The 19,227-nt window shown below is 46.3% G+C and overlaps 1 protein-coding gene across 1 annotated transcript in view; it reads right to left on the bottom strand.

The window, feature by feature from the left end:
* Positions 1 to 19,227, bottom strand: part of GRIN2B (glutamate ionotropic receptor NMDA type subunit 2B) — a 503,573-nt gene that overhangs the window by 43,583 nt on the left and 440,763 nt on the right. The window contains exons 7-9 of the mRNA XM_069585649.1: positions 18,818 to 18,971; positions 14,071 to 14,196; positions 11,203 to 11,432 (exon numbers count right to left, since the gene is read on the bottom strand). Of these exons, the coding sequence (XP_069441750.1) occupies positions 11,203 to 11,432; positions 14,071 to 14,196; positions 18,818 to 18,971 (510 nt within the window). The remainder of the gene's footprint in view (positions 1 to 11,202; positions 11,433 to 14,070; positions 14,197 to 18,817; positions 18,972 to 19,227) is intronic.

The following is a 19,227-nucleotide window of genomic DNA, read 5'->3' as shown; positions in this document are numbered from 1 at the left end:
AGGGTCTGGTCACAAAAGAGTCGGATAGGACTTAGCGACTAAACAACAACACCCGGAGCCTATAGAGCATGACTGGTCTCTCCATGGCTCTCTGTGACTGGCCCAGAATGGAGAACTTGACCCTGAACTGTAAACTGAATCACGGGCCTCCACGTTTTTTTGGCACCAGGGACCGATTTCATGGAAGACAGTTTTTTCCAAAGACAGGGGAAGGTAGGGGGTGCTTTCAGGACACTTCAAGCTCATTGCATTTATTGTGCACTTCAGTTCTATTAGAGCTTCCCGGGTGGCTCAGACAGTAAAGAATTTGCCTGCAAGGAGGGAGACCTGGGTTCAGTCCCTGGGTCAGGAAGATCCCCTGGAGAAGGGAATGGCTACCCTTCAGTATCCTTGCCTAGAGAGTCCCATGGACAGAGGAGCCTGGTGGGCTACAGTCTACGGGGCTGCAAAGCATTGGACATGACTGAGCTACTTTCACTTAGTTCTATTATGATTACATCAGCCCCATCTCAGATCATCAGGCTTTAGATCCCAGGGGTTGGGGGCCCTTGAACTAAATGGTTGGTCTTCTCCAGCTTCAGGCACTCTAAGGCCTGCCCTCAACCCTTGCTCCCCGACCCTACCCCGAGCACATGCCCAGCTATGCAGAAAGCTTCCCAAAATACAGTACAAGAGACTACACATGGCCCACTGAGCCCCTTGTCTATTCTCTTGCCATCTTCATAGAAACAGGGAGAGGAACACTGGAAGAGCCAAAAGGCTGAAACATCCACAAAAGCCCAGAGCCAGTCCAGGCCATAGCTTTCACTGTGAATACAATTCTGACACCTCTAAAACTTGATTTATTTTAGGCTTGATGCCTTTGGCCACATATAAATTTTCATGGCTGCATTAATTTGTCTCGAAGGACTTGAACTTAGTAATTCTTAATAAGTCCTCAACCCACAAGCCAAGATTTCATAAGCTTGTGAAAGCTGAGCTCCCTTGTACTGAAACACTTATTTCTAATGTTTGCTTTTAACCAGACAGAAAAGGATGTTGAAGAACTCCCTTATTTTTCTTGGATGTCAGTGAACTCCAGAGTGAAGACTCTGCTTTCAACTGTCAGCTAAATTCAACAGCTCCCTTCTCTTGGAACCAGAAATTGGACCACTAGTAAATTCCAACTTCTCTGGGAGTCTCCAGGGTCACTTGCTCTTCCCGACCTGGAAGACACGGCCCGACTGGAAGACACGGCCCGACTGGAAGACACGGCCCGACACGGCCCGATACGGAAGCCACAGGGCTTCGCTGGTGGCTGAAGAACCCACCTGTCAATGCAGGACATGCGGGCTCTATCCCTGGGTGGGGAAGATACCCTGGAGAAGGAAATGGCAACCCAGTCCAATATTATTGCCTGGGAAATCCCATAGACAGAGGAGCCTGGCAGGCTACAGTCCATGGGGTCGCAAAGAGCTGGGCACGACTTAGTGACTAAACAATAGCAACACTGGACGCCACGCAGATAAATTGAAGGATCCAATCAGTTCAGAGAAGCACTGTCTCCTCCCACTCCCAGGGCACTCAGCACTTGAGTGCTGCATGCAGTGGAACATGCTTGGATTTCTGCTAATAAAAGTGTTTGTTGTTTATTGCTGGCTTCTATTTCAGGCCCAGCCCAATTCAATGCAGGTGGGGAAATTGAGGATTGATTCATCCTCGTGCTAATCTGTGTAATAACAATTTAAAAACAGCTATGGCTCCAGGAAGGTGTCTAACTCTCCTATATCTTGCCCAGGACCACTTTTCTAAAGAGTTGGATGGAGCAGATCTAGTTTACAACTGGGTTCAGGTGCGTTTTTTTCTTTCTTCCTTTCTTTTCTTTCCTTTTTCCTTCTTTCATTCCATTTTGTTTCCTTTCACAAAATGATGATTCCACTGAAAGCAGAACGAGACAAATCTTTTCTCTCTTTCCAGGCAAAGACAACTTTCTTAAGTTCTGCGTACATGGGAAACTTACATTCCTTATGCAGCTCTGTTAAATGTCACGTTCCTAATTAGCCAGTTGTTTGATGCTTCAGACTCAGTTGGTGGAGAAGACCCTTGAGAATCCCTTGGACAGCAAGGAAATCAAACCAGTCGGCATAAAGGAAAGTAACCCTCAATATTCACTGGAAGGAAGGACTGATGCTGAAGCTGAAGCTCCAATACTGTGGCCACCAGATGTGAAGAGCCAATTCATTGGAAAAGACCCTGATGCTGGGAAAGATTGAGGGCAAGAGGAGAGGGGGGCACAGAGGATGAGATGGTTGGATGGCATCACAGACTCAATGGACATAAGTTTGAGCAAACTCTGGGAGATAGTGAAGGACAGGGAAGTCTGGTGTGCTGTAGTTCATGGGGTCGCAAAGAATCAGACATGACTTAGCAACTGAACAACAACAATTTTGGAGGCTAGAGATACACACATATATGTGCACACATATGCACACACGTACGTGCATATGAGTGTGCCTTCCTATGTAACAAGGAAGATACCTTCATCAACATGGACACCTGTTTGCCTTTGATGAGAAAAACAGCACCTGTGCCTGATGACCAACAAGCATCCCTTTCAGCTCTGTAATTTGAGCAGCACAGCAAAACCCAGAATATTAAGAGGGCTGCACGAATAATATTTTCCCCAGAAGAGTTGTGAAAATGATACACCTTGCCAAAAACATGTCCACCGTCCCCTCTGACAATGACCTTCCTGCTCAGAGCCTGCGTGTGGAGCACACACACAGCTCACACGTTACATCTGGGGATAAACTATCAGTAATCAGGCTCAAGGACACAGCAAACGTGAGCACACAGCAACACATGGGGCTTTTTATTGTCTCCTTAAAATGAAGCTGCAGGGAGAAGACTCCCTCTGGGTTTAAGCCATATCTTTGCAAATCTTCAGGGTGATGTAGATCTGTTCTTCCTAGCAAAGAGATTAGTGGGGAGAGGAACTGGATTCTGGGGTGAGAAATACCTGCTTGGAAGGACAGGGGTGGGTGGCTGACCAGAGAAGCAGTGGGATTTGAGTGGTGGGTGGGGGGTGGTGGGGGTGGGGGTGGGCAAGCCCCTGAGAGTGCGGGTTATGGGAGGGTATTGAGACTCCATGTTCACTTCCTGTGGCTTCCGTAACAAATCCCTGGTGGCTTCAAACAATACAAATTTATTCTCACACGGTCCAGAGGCCAGGAGTCCAAAACCAATGGTAGGGCTTCACTCCCTTCGGAGGCTCTACGGGAGAGTCCATGCCCGGGTCTTCCAGCTTCCTGCGGATCCCAGGGTTTCTGTGGCTGCCACATCTCTGCCTCTTACTCCTCCTGGCCTTCTCTTCTGTGTCAGCTTTCTCCCTCTGCCCTTCTCTTGTAAGGACACTTGCATTGGATTTAGCAGCAATCCAGGGTGATTGTAACTTGAGATCCTCAACTTAATTACAACTGCAGAGATTATTTTTTCCAAACAAGGTCACCACTCACAGGTTCCAGGCATTAGAATGTGGACGTAGCTTTTAGGGGACCACCGTTCAATCCCAAGAAACCCTGACAGTATGGTAAGTCCCCTACATACAAACTTACAAGTTGTGAGCTTTTAAAGATGCGAACCAGCAAGGAACCAGAACCTGTAGCATCAACGTCAGGTGTGAATGAAATTGCAGCTTGCCCTCCGTCTCCTATGGCTGACGATCCTTCAGCTCCTCCATCTCCCACCTGCTCTCCCCCGTCTAGTCAGTAACTCTTCCTGACTGTTCCCTCGATGCCTGTACTGGATACCTGCTCAGCCCCTGTACGCTGTAGCTGTTGTTCTATTGTACTATTGTACTTTTCAAGGTACTGTACGATAACATTAAAAATGTTTTCTCTGTGTGTGTGTTTGTTTATATATTATTTGTGTGAAAAGTATTATAAACCTATTATGGTGGCCTCCCTGGTGGCTCAGTGGTAAAGAATTGCTTGCCAGTTCAGGAGATGGGGGTTCAATTCCTGGGTCGGGAAGATCCTCTGGAGTATGAAATGGCAACTCACTCCAGCATTCTTGCCTGGAGAACTGCATGGACAGAGGAGCCTGGAGGAGCCTGGAGGACTGCAGACCACGGGGTCGCAAAGAGCTGGACACGACTGAGCACACACACACGCACTGTATAGCTGATTGTGTTAGTTGAGTACCTAGGCTAACTCTGTTGGACTTACCAACAAATTGGACTTATGCATGTCTTCTTGTGGAATGGAACTTGTTCATACGTAGGGAACTTACTGTATAGCAGAGGTGGGAGGTGAGGACCTCTACATGGGGAAGTCACAGAAGGTCAGGAAGCAGTTGGTCATGCAAGGAGAAGAGGACAGAGTGAAGCCTGACACTGAAGGGGACACAAGGAGAGGAAGGGGACTCTGGGCCCCCTTGGGAGCCCCACAGTCAACACCAGGACATCTGTATCCCAGGACAGGGAGGGTGACCATTGCTAAGCTCCACTGGATGCCTCAGTTAAGGCAGCCAGTCAAGTCAAGAATGAAATTGAGAATCAAGAGTTCACGGCAGCCACCTGGGGACCATAAGCAGTCCCATTCTCAAATAATCCTGGAGACGTGGTGAGAGCCAACCCTGAGTAACAGAGTGGGGGCTGCTGAAGCCCCAGGGCTTTGTTTTGGACCCATCTGGATGGGGCCTGGCAGGAATGAGGGGGTGTGGTACTGGGGGCGGTGGTCCACGGATAGCGTAGACTGGTTCAGCTAGCTAATCAGGAGGCAAAGGGGCTGGTGTCCCTCCCCGAAGCCATGTGTGTCCTGTACCCACTACCACCCCAGGGTTTGGGGAGTTTTCTTCTCCTGTCATTTCCTCCAGAACTGCCCTCTTTTTCAAAAAATTTATTTGTCTATCTGTGTCGAGTCTTAGTTGTGGCATGTGGGACCTTCATTATGTCATGTGGGATCTTTCCTTGTAGCACACAGACTCTCTAGCTGTGGCTCTCAGGCTCCAGAGTTCACGGCCAAGTAGTTGCTGTGCCCAGGCTTAGTTGCCCCGTGGCATGTGGGATCTTAGTTCCCCCACCAGGGATCGAACCCATGTCCCCTGCATTGCAAGGCAGATTCTTAATCACTGGACCATCAGGGAAGTCCCCCTCCAGAACTGCTCTAGACCAGTTCCAACAAAAGCACCAGAGGTTTGACAACTCTGGGGGACACCACACAATAAATCATTCCCTTATTTTGCTCAGCTACCTGAAGGCCAGGCCCAGGCCCTCATTTCTAGGTCCCCAGCTAGTAGTTCATGCCTGCTGTGTGCCTTGGTGAGCTATTTTTAGCTCAGTATTCCAGGACCTAACCAAGATGGCCTGGGCCAGGACCAGCGTGTGACAGATCAGGCTTGAGATCAGCTGTCTCCCACTGGCTCCTGGCCTAAAGTTAATAGGGCGAGAAAGTCCCATTTGTACAGGGGAAAGCAAGGCCCATTTCCTGACTCATGATCAAGGGCCCCCCAAGCATCACACACCAGTGTAACTGCGGTGTAAATGCACTCCTCACCAGGCTGGGTTTCTTCCAGAATGCACACTGACACATTCATTTGCACACTGATTTAAAAAGTCATACAGTGCCTGTCTGCCAGAAGGATATGAGGCAGTTTCCAGACGCTTGTGGAACTTCTCGGGAACTCAGAAGAGTCATTGTCTAGAAAAGCCATGGAGTCCTCAGTTTTAAGAAGGCTGTCCTGATGGCACTTTCAATGCTGCAAGCGAAGATGCCTGCCCTCATTAATTAGAGAAACACCTTCTTGACATTTCAAGTAAATAAAGTTCCTGTAGTTCCCCGAGGAAAAGAACCAACAAAATACAACGCAGGCATATGTCACTCATGTGGTGAGAATGCGTGAGGTGGGATGCAGCCAGGTACCCTCAGGAGCCCGCGGCCTGACAGCAGCCTCTAGTGACCTTGGCAGCCTCCGCACCCCCAGCAGGCTTCCTTCGGCCCCTGACCTCTTTCCCTGCTCCCATCCCTCTCCCACCCTCTAACCATGGCTTAAAGCTCCTGGTCACAGAAGGCCCAGGCTAAAGTCAATCTTGTGGGCGGTAAGTCTGCTCAAACCCAGGAAATATCACCCTCCATTCAAAGGCATGCCTCTGAAAAACTTATGAAATAAAAGGCAAATGCTAAAACACTATCTAATTACTTGGGGTGAGTTAATTAGATAGCTAGCTACTCTTTATAGAGGAGAAGGATCTCACTTGCTAAGCATCAGAAAGGTAGATGGGAAGGTTAGGAAGAAAGGATTAGCTGGAAAGAGCACTGGGATCTAGACATGGTGACAGGCTGTTTAGGGGCTATTAGCCAGCCAGGAACATCAGAAGGGCAGATGACTTAACCTCTGCAAGCTTCAATTTTCTCATCTACAAATGAAGATATTAAAAGCACCATTACATAAGATAATCTATGTAATGTATTTGGCATTATGCCTGGTTCCTAAGAGCTGAAAAATGTTCACAGAGACATCACTGTTGAAGTTCTATTAATAATAATGATAACTGTTACTACCAGTAGAAGTAGTTGTAGCAGTCATAGCAGTGGTGGTGTATGGTGACCTGAGAAGGGACAGATTAAGCGGAACCCAAACTGAAAGTCATTAAATGAGAAGACGGGAGATTAAATGAAGAAGTGGGTGCAGGGTGTTAATACCAATCTTAGCTGTGTCTTAATGTTGTCTAGGGAGACATCCTGGCATAGTGCTTTTTAGAGGCCGACACATAGGAGCACAAACCTTGGCTCTGAACTCAAACCTTGATAATGTAGGGCTTTATGGAATCACTAAACTTTCTGGAGCCTCAGTGTTCGTATCTGTAAAATGGGAATAATCATACCTCATGGAAATCATTTGTGTAACATAGATGCAAAATACTTAATGTATCCAATACCCAGAGACTATGTCTTCTGTTTGTCTGGCCAAGCTCTTTCCCCTCCACATGGTAGTTGGCAGACTGCAAAATGCGAAACCCATCTGGAGAGCTGAGAATATGAGAATGAGCATTGTGGCTCTTTGTTAAGAGAAGAAAGACGTCACCAGCCCCCTTACAGCCTCCTCCCACTGGGGGAGCTGAAGAAATGTACAGTAGGGCTGCTAAAGGTCAGAACTTGCAACCATTTCTAGTTATAGATGCAGCGGAATCATTCTGAATTCACTGATGCAATGTGCTCTTGCAAGACGGAAGTCATCCAGTAAAAAGGAACCCCCAAATAGGATGCCATGGAAATTTAACTCTGAACACTCTGACTTCGTACCTTGACATAAATAAGACCCAGGAACATTTTCCTGCAAACACTGAAGTTAATTTCTTAAAATATATAGATTTAATGATGGCAAATACCTTCCCATCATCGCTCCACAATATTTACAATTTGGTCTGATTTACATAGAAGATATGTCATCTATGAGAGTCAAAACAAGTTTAGAAACCCTTCTCCACTTCAAATGTTACCTTCCCTGATGAAAATTTAATTACACTGAAAAAAGAATCCTCAAAATCACCTCATTTCTTTGCAAAGCAAAATGTTATGGCTTTGATGGCTTTATTACTTTTTTTTTTTTCCTAAATTCACAAGATAGACTTCCTCTCATGCAAAGTCATTCCCAAGACTTAGCTTTTAGTTCTGAAGGAAAACTAATAAGAATTTTGACATTTTAAGTGTACTGTCAGAAAACTCTGATTTATCATACTGCTCCTGACACTGATATGCAGTCGTGTGTTATTAGTTACTTGAGTGTTTTCTATAATTATGTGAATGATGTTGACACTTTCTGGTGGGATGCTTACCATTTCCTATTTTGTCATTTGCAGAGTTCTGAAATGGATCAGATCACCATGTTCAAGCTGAACAGCTGTTAAAGGGCTCTTTTCTCTTGCTGTTTTCTTTGCCTGTCATGCTCAGTCCATTGCTCTGTGCAAGAGACTACTCAATATACTTCTCTCCTTCTCTTCCCACAGACTTCTTATAAAAATGATAACCAAGTTATGGTCACTGACACTGTGGAGCACATGGTCAAACAGGGGGAGAGGGATTTCCTTGGTGTCCAGTGGTTAAGAATCTGCCTTCCAATGCAAGGGATGTGGGTATGATCCCTGGTCAGGGAACTAAGATTCCACATGCCCCAGGGCAATTAAGCTTATGTCCTGAAACTACTGAGCCCAAATGCCACAACTAATACTCAGTGCAGCCAAAAATAAATATTAAAAAAAAAGAGGCAGATACAGTACAGGTCAGGTACAGGTGTGTAGATTACAATGTGGGAGACAAGGGTTATAACAAGGGTACAAATGATTGCCAGGACAGAGAAGACAATGGCTAACTTCCCAGATGAGAAAGCTTTACAAATAAAGTGATCTCGAATTTGTCTTGCCATTTCAGTAGGAGTGTGGTGAGTGCAGAAGTGAGGAGAACAACCCAGGCAGGTGCAGAGGCATGTGGTTGGGAAGGAGAAGGAGGCAAGGATGCCTGGAACATAGGGCATATGAGTCTACACATGAGATGAGATGCAATAGTTGGCACACACTGGGGATCATTAGTAAAAGCTCTGAAAGCCACATCTGAAAAAAGTCACCTTTACACTGTAAACAATGGAGCCACAGAGTTCTTCAAGCAAAGGTGGGATCCATCTTTTCAGAACATAACCAACATGGTGTGGAGGACAGACAGGGGCAGAGCCTCTCTGTTCAAGTGGTGTGGCCCAGAACGGTATGTTCTTTCAAAGTCGCAGAAGGGAAAACAATCTCCCTCCATCTCAATTATGCTTAGCTCAAGTAGAAAATCATTCAGTTGTTGCCGGATGGCCCTTGAGAGGATGGAAAACATAAATACAGTGTCCTAATGAATTCTCGGAGGCATTGGAAGAAAACAATGTGATAAAAGTGGTGGCTCCCTCACCAAACAGCCCAGAGTGCCCTGACCACAAGCACGTTGTTTACTGCAAAGGGACGTGGTTCCACCACCCTCTGCATGGGGACAGGACTGGCCACACCTCTGCCATCCCCTGATGTGAGGACACGGTCCTCCGTACCTCTGCCAGACCCACATGTGGGGATGAGCCCTGCATGCCTCTGTCACGTTTGTGTTAGAGGAGGGGCATGGCCTCCCTGGTGGCTCAGAGGGTAAAGAATCTGCCTGCAATGCAGCGGACCAGGGTTCAATTGCTGGGTTGGGAAGACCCCCTGGAGGAGGAAATGGCAACCCACTCCAGTATTCTTGCCTGGAGAATCCCATGGACAGATGAGCCTGGTAGGCTACAGTCCATGAGATTGCAAGAGTCAGACATGGCTGAGTGACTAAACCACCACCACCAATTAAGTGTACACACCACAAAACCAACAGGTATTTAAGTGTCCTGGACAGCATGTGCTTCCAAGGGACTTTATTTGCTATACCTGAGACAAGGGCTTCCCTGGTGGCTCAGAGGGTAAAGAATCTGTCTGCAATGCAGGAAACCCGGGTTTGATCCCTGGGTTGGTAAGATCCCATGGAGGAGGAAATGGCAACCCACTCCAATGTTTTTGCCTGGAGAATCCCCATGGAAGGAGGAGCCTGGCGGGCTACAGTCACAAAGAGTTGGACACGACTGAGCGACTAACACACACACATACGGCCCACTGCAGCTAGGGCAGGTCCAGGTATGCAGCCCTGAGGGATCAGCTGTTCTCAGTCCCATGACTGCCCAGGTTACAGAAATGGGCACAAAAAGCAGTTGTAGAAGGGAGTGAGGGGAGAGGTCTAGCTCAGATTTTCTGAGGGGATCATGATGGTGAAGGAAGGATATTGACCAGGGAACAAGGTGAGAAAGGCTTAAAACAAACGAAGTAATAGATGGATGAATATCTGAATAAATGCATAATAAATCAGGAGTTAGAATAAAAAAGTAACAAAAAAGCTTAAAAGTAAAGGAGAAGGAAATACAAGAGAGGGAATAGCTTAAAAAGTAAGGAAGAAAAATAAAGTGAAAAGGAAGACACAGCAGAGAAAGAGCTGACATAAAGAGGAAAACATCGTGAGTGATCCTTTTGTGTGTGTATACAAATATATGTATATATATATATTCATTTTCTTAAGAAGCTTGTTAAATTCTTCATGCTTCTGAATGTTCTGATGAGTAGTGATGAGTCGATGGAGAAACCATAACTGGAGCCTCCAAAGAGACCATCTTCTCCTTTTCCCTCTTCCCAAACCATTTGCTCAGTGGTTAATTAGGTTTATCTTGAGGAGAGCTGCACATGTGATAAACCATCAACTACATGTGACCTGTCTGGTCTAACACAGGTCTGTCTGTATCACACAGTTTCTCCTGGGGGTAGAGACGGGAAATCACGGTTTCTAAATCTTAAGAAAGCAGAGAGGAGGAGATTTGTGGTAAGTGAAAATCTCCAGAGGATTCTGAGGTGTCCAGAAGCTTTGCTGGGCACTTCGGGAAGGCAGCCCCTCGTGCCAGGGTTGGACCACTCCAGTCACCAGAAGTGCAGGTGACAGAGCTCCATGGAAACTGGTGGTTCCAGCAGACCTAGAGAGTCACAGGTGCTGAGCATATCCTCACCCAGAGATCATGGCTACCGGCAAACACGCCCCCCGACCCCAACCGTGGCACAGGCCCGCAACGAGGCCTGCGCTGGGTTTGGGGACAGCCCACTCATGGGTGCACCAACCTCCCACCCTGGACAATCATCTAGCTAAAGGGCAGCTACTTTTCTTCAGGACACAATGAGAACAATCCTCCTTCCCAGCTCTGGGAACGTGCGAGAGCGCAGAACAAAGGCGCAACGTGCAGGCGAACGGCCCTGGGTAGAAAATGAAGGCCTAAGGAGCCGGTGCGCTCAGTGTGCGTGCGCGGGGCAGCCCTCTAATGACACCCCAAATTCACCGCTCTGTGCTGAGCGTACTCAGCAACAGGAGCCCTGCGCTCAGAAAGTCGCTAACACACCAAGACCCTCATTTGCAGCCCAGAGCCTGCTGGTGCTGACCTTTCACAAATGAGAAGGCGAATGTGCAGTGATATTATTTCAGTGGGGACACTGATTTCTGCTCCCGCGTCCCAATTTAAGGAGTCATAAGAAAGAACGGTCGATTTTAGAGATTTAGAAAATTAACAGGTCCATGAGAGCTCTGAGTGCGGCTCAGGACGGGACTGAGGGGAAAGATGGGCAGTTTCAAGTGGCGCTCTTACCTTCTTGTCACTCAGGCCGGAAACCTGGTCCACATACTCCTCTTGGATCATGAAGGCAGCTAAGTTGGCAGTGTAGCTGGCCAGGAAGATGACGGCAAAGAAGGCCCACACGGACACCATGATCTTGGACGTGGTACCCTTGGGGTTCTGCACAGGGACGGAGTTGTTAAACACCAGACCCCACAGTAACCAAATAGCTTTGCCGATGGTGAAAGATGGGCCACCTGGCTCTGGTGGGGCAAAAAAGACAAGGACAGAAGGTCAAAACAGACTCACTGGTTCCATTTAAACCTACAAGTACATTGGCTGATAAATTCCTGCTCAGACTGGACACCAGCCAGTGAAGCCCCAGCCCTTTCATAGGTGGCTTTTTCAGTTGAGAGTTCATGTCTCACTTCTTCTGGGGCCCTCCGGAAGGCAGAAGAGAAAAACCAGAGGCCTGGGATGTGTGGGGGATCTCACTCCAACCAATGACCATAACTCAACCAGGACAATGGAGGAGCCAGCTTTCTGCCTTGACGGATGGAAGACCATTAAGATCCCATCAAAACTGAGTAACAAAGGCAACCATCCCACTGTGGTCACCTTTGCATCCTCATTACTGTTGTCCTTAAAATTTATATTTGTATGTATCAAGAAAGCAATTAAACTTCAAAGAAGATGAGCAAGAACCATGCAGGGTCTTTTCTGCCCATTGGTCACAGACCTCCCCCAATTTTATCAACTGACACTGCTTTGAATGCAGTTGATCCTGATTTTTCTGGAGTGGCTTCTAGCACTCAGCATTCAGTCTTTCAAAGACAATCTTGACCTCACTCCCATGCCAAGGTTGCCTTCAGCAGCGCCTGCCTTTTGTTCTTACAAGAGAACACCAGGAGGCCCAGAGAGTAAGCCGCAGATCCCTGGCTTGGCCATATGAATCTAAAGGCAGAAAGGTAGGTTGTCTTTGTCCTCCACCCAAACTTTATGTAGATCATGCAAGGCTTCTGCCCATAAATTTATTGTGACCTCTCTGCTTTCTCTGCTTGGCAATGGTGAAACCTCGCCTGCTCCCTGCGTCTGCTGGCAGCTCCTCTGCTTCAGAAACGAACATCTGCACACACAGTTTTACAGCACATTAGCACAGGTCTTACGATGCTTTCTGCGATCCTTTGAGCATCTGCTCTGCCGCCTAAATCATCAGTGACTACACATGTCAGGCCTAAGGTCTAACTGCGCACACACATCTCTGTGTGTGGACCTTATCTCATGGAGCAGATGCATATTGAAAGAGTTGAGTCTAAATCAAAGTTTTGTACACTGTAAGATGCCCCAAGGGGACTTGATATTTAAAGTGGCCCTACGTTGAATTCCTTGGTGAAGACAAGCATCCTTTGGTAAAGTGAGTCATTGTAAGTTCTTGCTCTGAATTTGGCGTCTGAATATTTGCTGCTTTGATTTTCTTTGTGGGTCGCGGAGGGTACATGCTGGCTTCAGTTCTTAACATTGCCAACATATGTAGGTACTCTTGTGCTTCTCCAATGTCTCACTCGTTACTAATTGGGATGGGGAGTAGTCACGGCTTTTGGGTGACCTTCTGGCACAAGCTGGAAGTACTTGACTATTCTGCATGGTGGAGACGTTCAAATTTCCAGCCCAGAATGCACACCCCAGATGAGAATGTAGGTGTGCACCTGGAAATCCTTCAGCACAGGAGTGGTTCATAGCCTAGACTGCAAATTCAGCAGAAGCACAAGGGGAGCTTTGACAAAATATCGCTGCCTGGCACCGCATCCCCAGAGATTCTTATTACATTGGCGTGGGGTGGAGTGGTTATTCTAACATGCAACCAAGGTAGAGAACTGCTGTTTTGAAACATATAGTGGTTCAAGTCCCACTCTGGACTTGAATATTGAATATTCAGAATATTGGAATGTGAGGTCTTTGCATCTTTGTCTTTTAAGTGCCCTATAGTTAATGTATTAAGAATCTCTGCTCTTTGAGGCATAATTCCAGGATAAAGTTCACATTATGGATGGGAAAAGACTCAGAGAAGGCATAATATTTCCTAATCGTGGGGTTCTCAGGAAGTTTTAGAAGAGATATTTAGAAGAATCCCTTGGCCCCCTTTGGAAATCCCAGTAAACTTTGTGTGAAGTCTCACAAATGCCTCAAACACATGGGTGGACCTTCATAGCCAGGAAGATGGATGCACCACCCTCAAAGTAGCTGTGGGTGAGGACTGTTATCTCCTAGTCATTTTATTTAATACCCAAATCTCTACCTCTTGACAGAGTGATGTGAGCTGCGGATACATGCTGCAGAGACCAGAGGTGATCCTTTGGCTGTGGAGAATTCTTTCAGTCACAACTACCCTGGTATGTACCCTGGGATGACCTATTTTTTCTTTTCTCTCTCTCTCTCTCTCTCTCTCTCTCTTTAACCATTCTAGATGTTTTATTCTCTGAATTTGGAAAATTCTGAAACTAATTCTAGCCCTTGCTTTTCCATGATTCAGTCTACTTTTTTTTCTTATTCTTGATACACGCATCTCATCTGCCTTGTTAGCCCATCTGATCAGACAGACTGCTTATCACAGCCTAAGGTTATCGCAACAGTTTCCTCTAACACGGTTATGTTACACGTATCTCCTGCCAGCTCTGCTCTCACTTGCCCAGGGGTGGAACTGGGCTTGGGGTCAGGCTTAAGCCGGGGAGGGGACACACAGATTCAAACTAGCATCTTAATTGGAGTCTTTCTAACAAGTCACCAAGAGGACGACCCAGAAGACTGGGGGTTAGGGAGGAGGCAGACAGCAGGTGAGGGGCACAGAGATTCAGGGTCGGGAGCTAGGAAAAGGCAGACATGCAGCGGATACGGCCGCCTTACCTCTGCCGTCAGCGAGGCACCTGTTGTAACCCACGGGGCTAAAGTACTCGAAGACAAAGACGGCCACGGCCGAGACGATGAGGAGCATCACAAACATCATGACCCACACGTCAGCGCTGAATGGCTCTGGGGAAGGAGAACACCAGCACTCGCGGTTAGAACAGAACGAACGGGTCCTGATTTAGTCATGTCTTCCTTCACTCCGTGCCAGGCGTCTCTTTGGGAAACACAAACCACAGGTGTGTGCTCCTTTCAGAGAGCCTGGGTTAGGGAGGAGTAAGGGCCTGGGTTAGGGAGGAGTAAGAGGCTGTGTCTGACTATTTCCATTCCCCTGATAGGCACGCGGAAATTTATTTTCTTTCAAACACGTGAGGACAGCCTCTTGCATGTCCTGTTTGAGACTGCAGAGAGTTTCTGCCACGATGAGACCGATATCTGGGTTTTCAGTAAACAGTGGAACTAGATTAAGTATTGAGGTGGCCAAAAAGTTGGGCTTCCCCAGTGGCCTAGTGGTAAAGAGTCCGTTTACAGTGCAGGAGCTGCAGGAGTTGTGGGTTTGATTGCTGGGTTGGTAAGATCCCCTGGAGGGCATGGGAACCTATTCCAGTATTCTTGCCTGGAGAATCCCAAGCACAGAGGAGCCTGGTGGGCTATAGTCCGTAGGGTCGCAAAGAGTCGGACTGAAGCAACTGAGCTTGCACTCGTGTGGCCAAAAGGTTCGTTCTGATTTTTCCATAACATCTTACAGAAAAAAACGAACTTTTTGGCCAACCCTACACTAGACATGGAGTAAGTGAGTCCTGTGGGACCCACTCTTGGTTTACACCCTCATCTATACACCCCACAGCAGGACCTAGGAAAGCTTTCAGTAACATTTTCAAGCCTTATGGCCAAGCTCATTCTCAACAAACTCAGTCACTCTTGGAGGCTTGAATTGGTTCAGTAATACTTGAGTACAATGACTGACTCCCTTGCCTCCTTGCCTCACTTCTCTTAAACTTTCCTGCCTAGATTGACTTTTTCAACCTGCTTGGATATGGTATATTTTATTAGATATCATTAGTGTATGAGACTATGTTATTGGGAACGCATGTAAGAATTAAAGATTTTAAAATTTAAAATTTAAAAAATAAAAAACTTAAAAAAAATAAAGTTGTCATACAGGCAAAAAAAAATCAATCTAAATTAAATATCAGTATCTACAACACTGGGAATGTAGCAAATAACAGAGGAACATGATAATTAACAATACAAGCACAATCTAGTTCTTATTTCCGGGTGACAGGGTTGATGGGACAAGACCAGGCAAGATAGCAGGAATGTTCTACACTTGCTTTCTTTAATTTCTTTAATCATTTTTGGAGACTCTTTTCCAGCTGATCTAAATCTCTCTGGCTCAGAGGTATCCAGTAATTGAACACTGAATTCCAGTGGCTCTCTCTCTGGAGGCCTGTGAAAAGGGACAATCACTCTTCAGTCCCACAGTACAATGCTTCCTCAATTGTGCCTCAAAATAGTTCTGGCCTTTAATAGCTGTCACATCTCATTGTAAACTCTGAGCTACGTGAATTAACATGCTGTTTTCTCCATCTTCCAAGTCATTAATAAAGATGAAACTGAAAATGGGGAAAACGGACTGGAAACTCAAAAATATTTCCTTAACTTTGAAATCTACTTTACTTTTGAACTCCGAAGGGAATTATAACAGCCTAGTCACTTAATTAATTTAAAAAGAACCTTGATAAGGCACACTCCAACTGTGAAATGCAAAACCTTTCCGTGGTAGCCAGAGATGTGAGGGTGGAACGTACATTTCAAAGCCTCTAGACAGTAGAGTCAAACCAGTCAAGCCTAAAGGAAATAAACCCTGACTATTCATTGGAAGGACTGATGCTGAAGCTGAAGCTCCAATATTTTGGCCATCTGATGCTAAGAGCTGACTCATTAGAAAAGACCCCAGTACTGGGAAAGATTGAGAGCAGGAGGAGAAGGGGATGGCAGAGGACAACATGGTTGGATGGCCAACCATCCAACTCAATGGACAGGAATTTGAGCAAACTGTGGGAGATAGTGAAGGACAGAGGAGCCTGGCATGCTGCAGTCCATGGGGTCACAGAGTCGGACACAACTGAGCGACTGAATAATAAAAAAGTGGAGTAGAAACCCTCTCCTCCTTGGTTCTGACTGACTGCAACCCTACTCCAATCTCACTTTGCCTGAGATTAGGGAATAATGGAGTAAAAGCACTGTCTCTAGGCTTTCCCCTCATTAGGCCCAGGGCAACTTTCAGTACATAAAACACAAAAAATATCTGTACTGGTCTACACAACTTAGTTTCTATCTGCTGCTGCTGCTAAGTCACTTCAGTCGTGTCCGACTCTCTGCGACCCCATAAATGGCAGCCCACCAGGCTCTGCCATCCCTGGGATTCTCCAGGCAAGAACACTGGAGTGGGTTGCCATTTCCTTCTCCAATGCATGAAAGTGAAAAGTGAAAAGTGAAAGTGAAGTTGCTCAGTTGTGTTCGACTCTTCGCGACCCCATGGACTGCAGCCCACCCGGCTCCTCTGTCCATGGGGTTTTCCCCCACATAGTTTCTATGGTCCTTTAATAACGGCCCTTTCATTATGGATTATTATATGTATTTTACCGAGCAGTAAACTAAGACTCAACGGTCCCAGCCCTTTGTAAGTTCATACTCAGAAGGTTGCAGGGCCAGGTTATAAACATTGAGGGCTTCTGAGGGCAAAAGTCTGTGCTTTGCCATTTAAAATCACATCTTAGTCCCAGCCCACTGGACTGGTTCCTGATTTAGGAGTCGAGCTCTGAAATGGCCCGACATGTACCAGAACACAGGCTGCAAGGGCAGCCACATCTAAACTTTAATCCTGGATCTGCTCCTTACTAGCTGGAAGACTGCTGGAAAATTACATAAATGAGATTGTAAGCCATAAACTGGGTATGTTAATAGTGCCAATGAAATAATATAATCAAAATTGGTATAGTGATGCCTAGGCCTTCACATAATAAGTGTTCAATAAATATTGACTTCTCTCACTCCTGTAATTAACTGACTGTTCCTCCTCCACACACACACACCCCTCGCCTGGCATTTCTATGTCATCCTAGAGCTACACTGAAGTGTCACTGGGTCTTCTAGTTCAGAAATTAAGGTTAGTGCTGGGCTGACAAGGTGAGAATTACAATATGGTTTATTTGTATTTTTTAATGTTTCATTTACCCTTGTAAAGGAGAAAAAGCAAATAAAATAGGTAAAATTGCTCTGAGGATTAATATACATGGTGTGTGCTATCCAATAACATTTCACATAAAATTGGCAGGGTGAGAGTCACTTTACTGTGAGTAAGAGGTTAGTTGAGAAATCTGAGTAATTATAGAAAAATTCTCTGGAATCTGTAACTCTGCCTTGGAGTATGTTCCTCCAATAATTTCCCCCAGATTGGAGCTGAAAGAAGTGTTAGTCATTGTCTATTCCAATATCCTCACAAAAAAGTATTAATGCCCTTTAGAGAGACGGTGACTGGCCCAAGGGCCTTCAGCTTGTTTAGGACCAAACCAGCTTCCTATCTCCTAGCCAGTGGTCTGTTTTCAAGGTGACATTTTATTTTCCAATCTCTTGCTCTCACAGTCCCTGCAAAAAAATATGGAGTATGATCTCACAAAAGACCTCATCTAATTGAAATCTTGGCCTCACCTCATCCAGTCTTATATCATATGGAAGGCTTTTGACACATAAGTGACGCTGGAGAGTGAGGTACAGGTTCCTATGGAGAAGGGTGGGGGATAGGTTAGGGTCAGAATAGATTGATTTGGCAGCCTCTGAAAATTAATATGAAGGCAGAAAACCTTTTTTTTTTTTTGTTTTGGTAGCACTGAGCTCCATTCTTGAAGATAATTTGAAATAAATAGGTATTTGAATGATATCCAGAATTAGAAGTTATTAAAGCAGGAAGCAGCTTCAGAGATCAGCTAGTCAAAATGCCTTCTTCTACGGATGAAGGCTGAGTGCCAAAGAACTGATGCTTTCAAATTGTGGTGCCTGAGAAGACTCTTGAGGGTCCCTTGGACAGCAAGGAGATCACACCAGTCAATCCTAAAGGAAATCATCCCTGAATATTCACTGGAAGGACTGATGCTGAAGCTGAAGCTCCAATATTTTGGCCACCTGATGCTAAGAGCTGACTCACTGGAAAAGACCCTGCTGCTGGGAAAGATTGAAGGCAAAAGGAGAAGGAAGTGGCAGGGGATAAGATGGTTAGAGAGCATCACTGACTCAATGGACATGAATTTAGGCAAACTCCGGGACACAGTGAAGGACAGGTAAGTCTGGCCGGGTGTGCTGCAGTCCACGGGGTCAGGAAGAGCAGCACGCAACTTAGCACTGAACAGCAGCAATAATGGATGAAGAAACTGGGTCCCAGCAGGGAGCAAGCTTGTTCTAGGTTAAATGGCAGGAAGTGGCAGGAGTGGGACTCAAGTAGGATCCCTTGCTACCGGTCCTGCATTTTTTTTTTTAAATAGGGAATGATACCTTCCAATTTTTGAGGGTGTTCTTCAGTTTCCATGTTGGAGAAAGATGAGGTCCCCGCAAGGAAATTGAGGGAATTTTTGAGGGAAGCTCCTGGCAAACCAGCTCTTGACTGAGAGAGCCTGGCCTGTACCTCTTCTTCATTTCCTCTCCCTGTCCCTGCATCCATATTCCTCACACCTACAAGCCCATCACTCACCTAAGAAGGCAGAAGGTGAAACGGTCCCATTGCTGCGTGACACCATGACGCTGATGCCAGTCTCTATGAAGGGCACGGAGAAATCGACCACCTCTGATCGCTCCTCGTTGATGGTCAGCGACCCCACTGCCATGTAGGCCCTCTTCATGACCACCTGAGGAAAAAAGGTGCAAGGCTCCAGTTAAGAGTGCCCAGGGAGGTGAAGGGTCAACATGGGGAAAATATTCTGGGTCCTACAGTGCTTCCCTTTGCATGGTGGGAACAGTACATTTCATTTACAGTCATCCCTCAGTGTCGCCAGGTACCAATACCTGCTGTGGATTCCAACATCTGAGGATCTTTAAGTCCCACAGTCAGCCCTCCTTATCTTCAGATTCCACCAACTGCCGCTAGTAAACAGGACAGGATCT

Source organism: Ovis canadensis, chromosome 3 (assembly GCF_042477335.2).
Source record: "Ovis canadensis isolate MfBH-ARS-UI-01 breed Bighorn chromosome 3, ARS-UI_OviCan_v2, whole genome shotgun sequence".
Lineage (NCBI taxonomy): Eukaryota > Metazoa > Chordata > Mammalia > Artiodactyla > Bovidae > Ovis > Ovis canadensis.
Note: the sequence above shows the minus strand (reverse complement) of the source record. Positions and strands in the feature narration are given on the sequence as shown.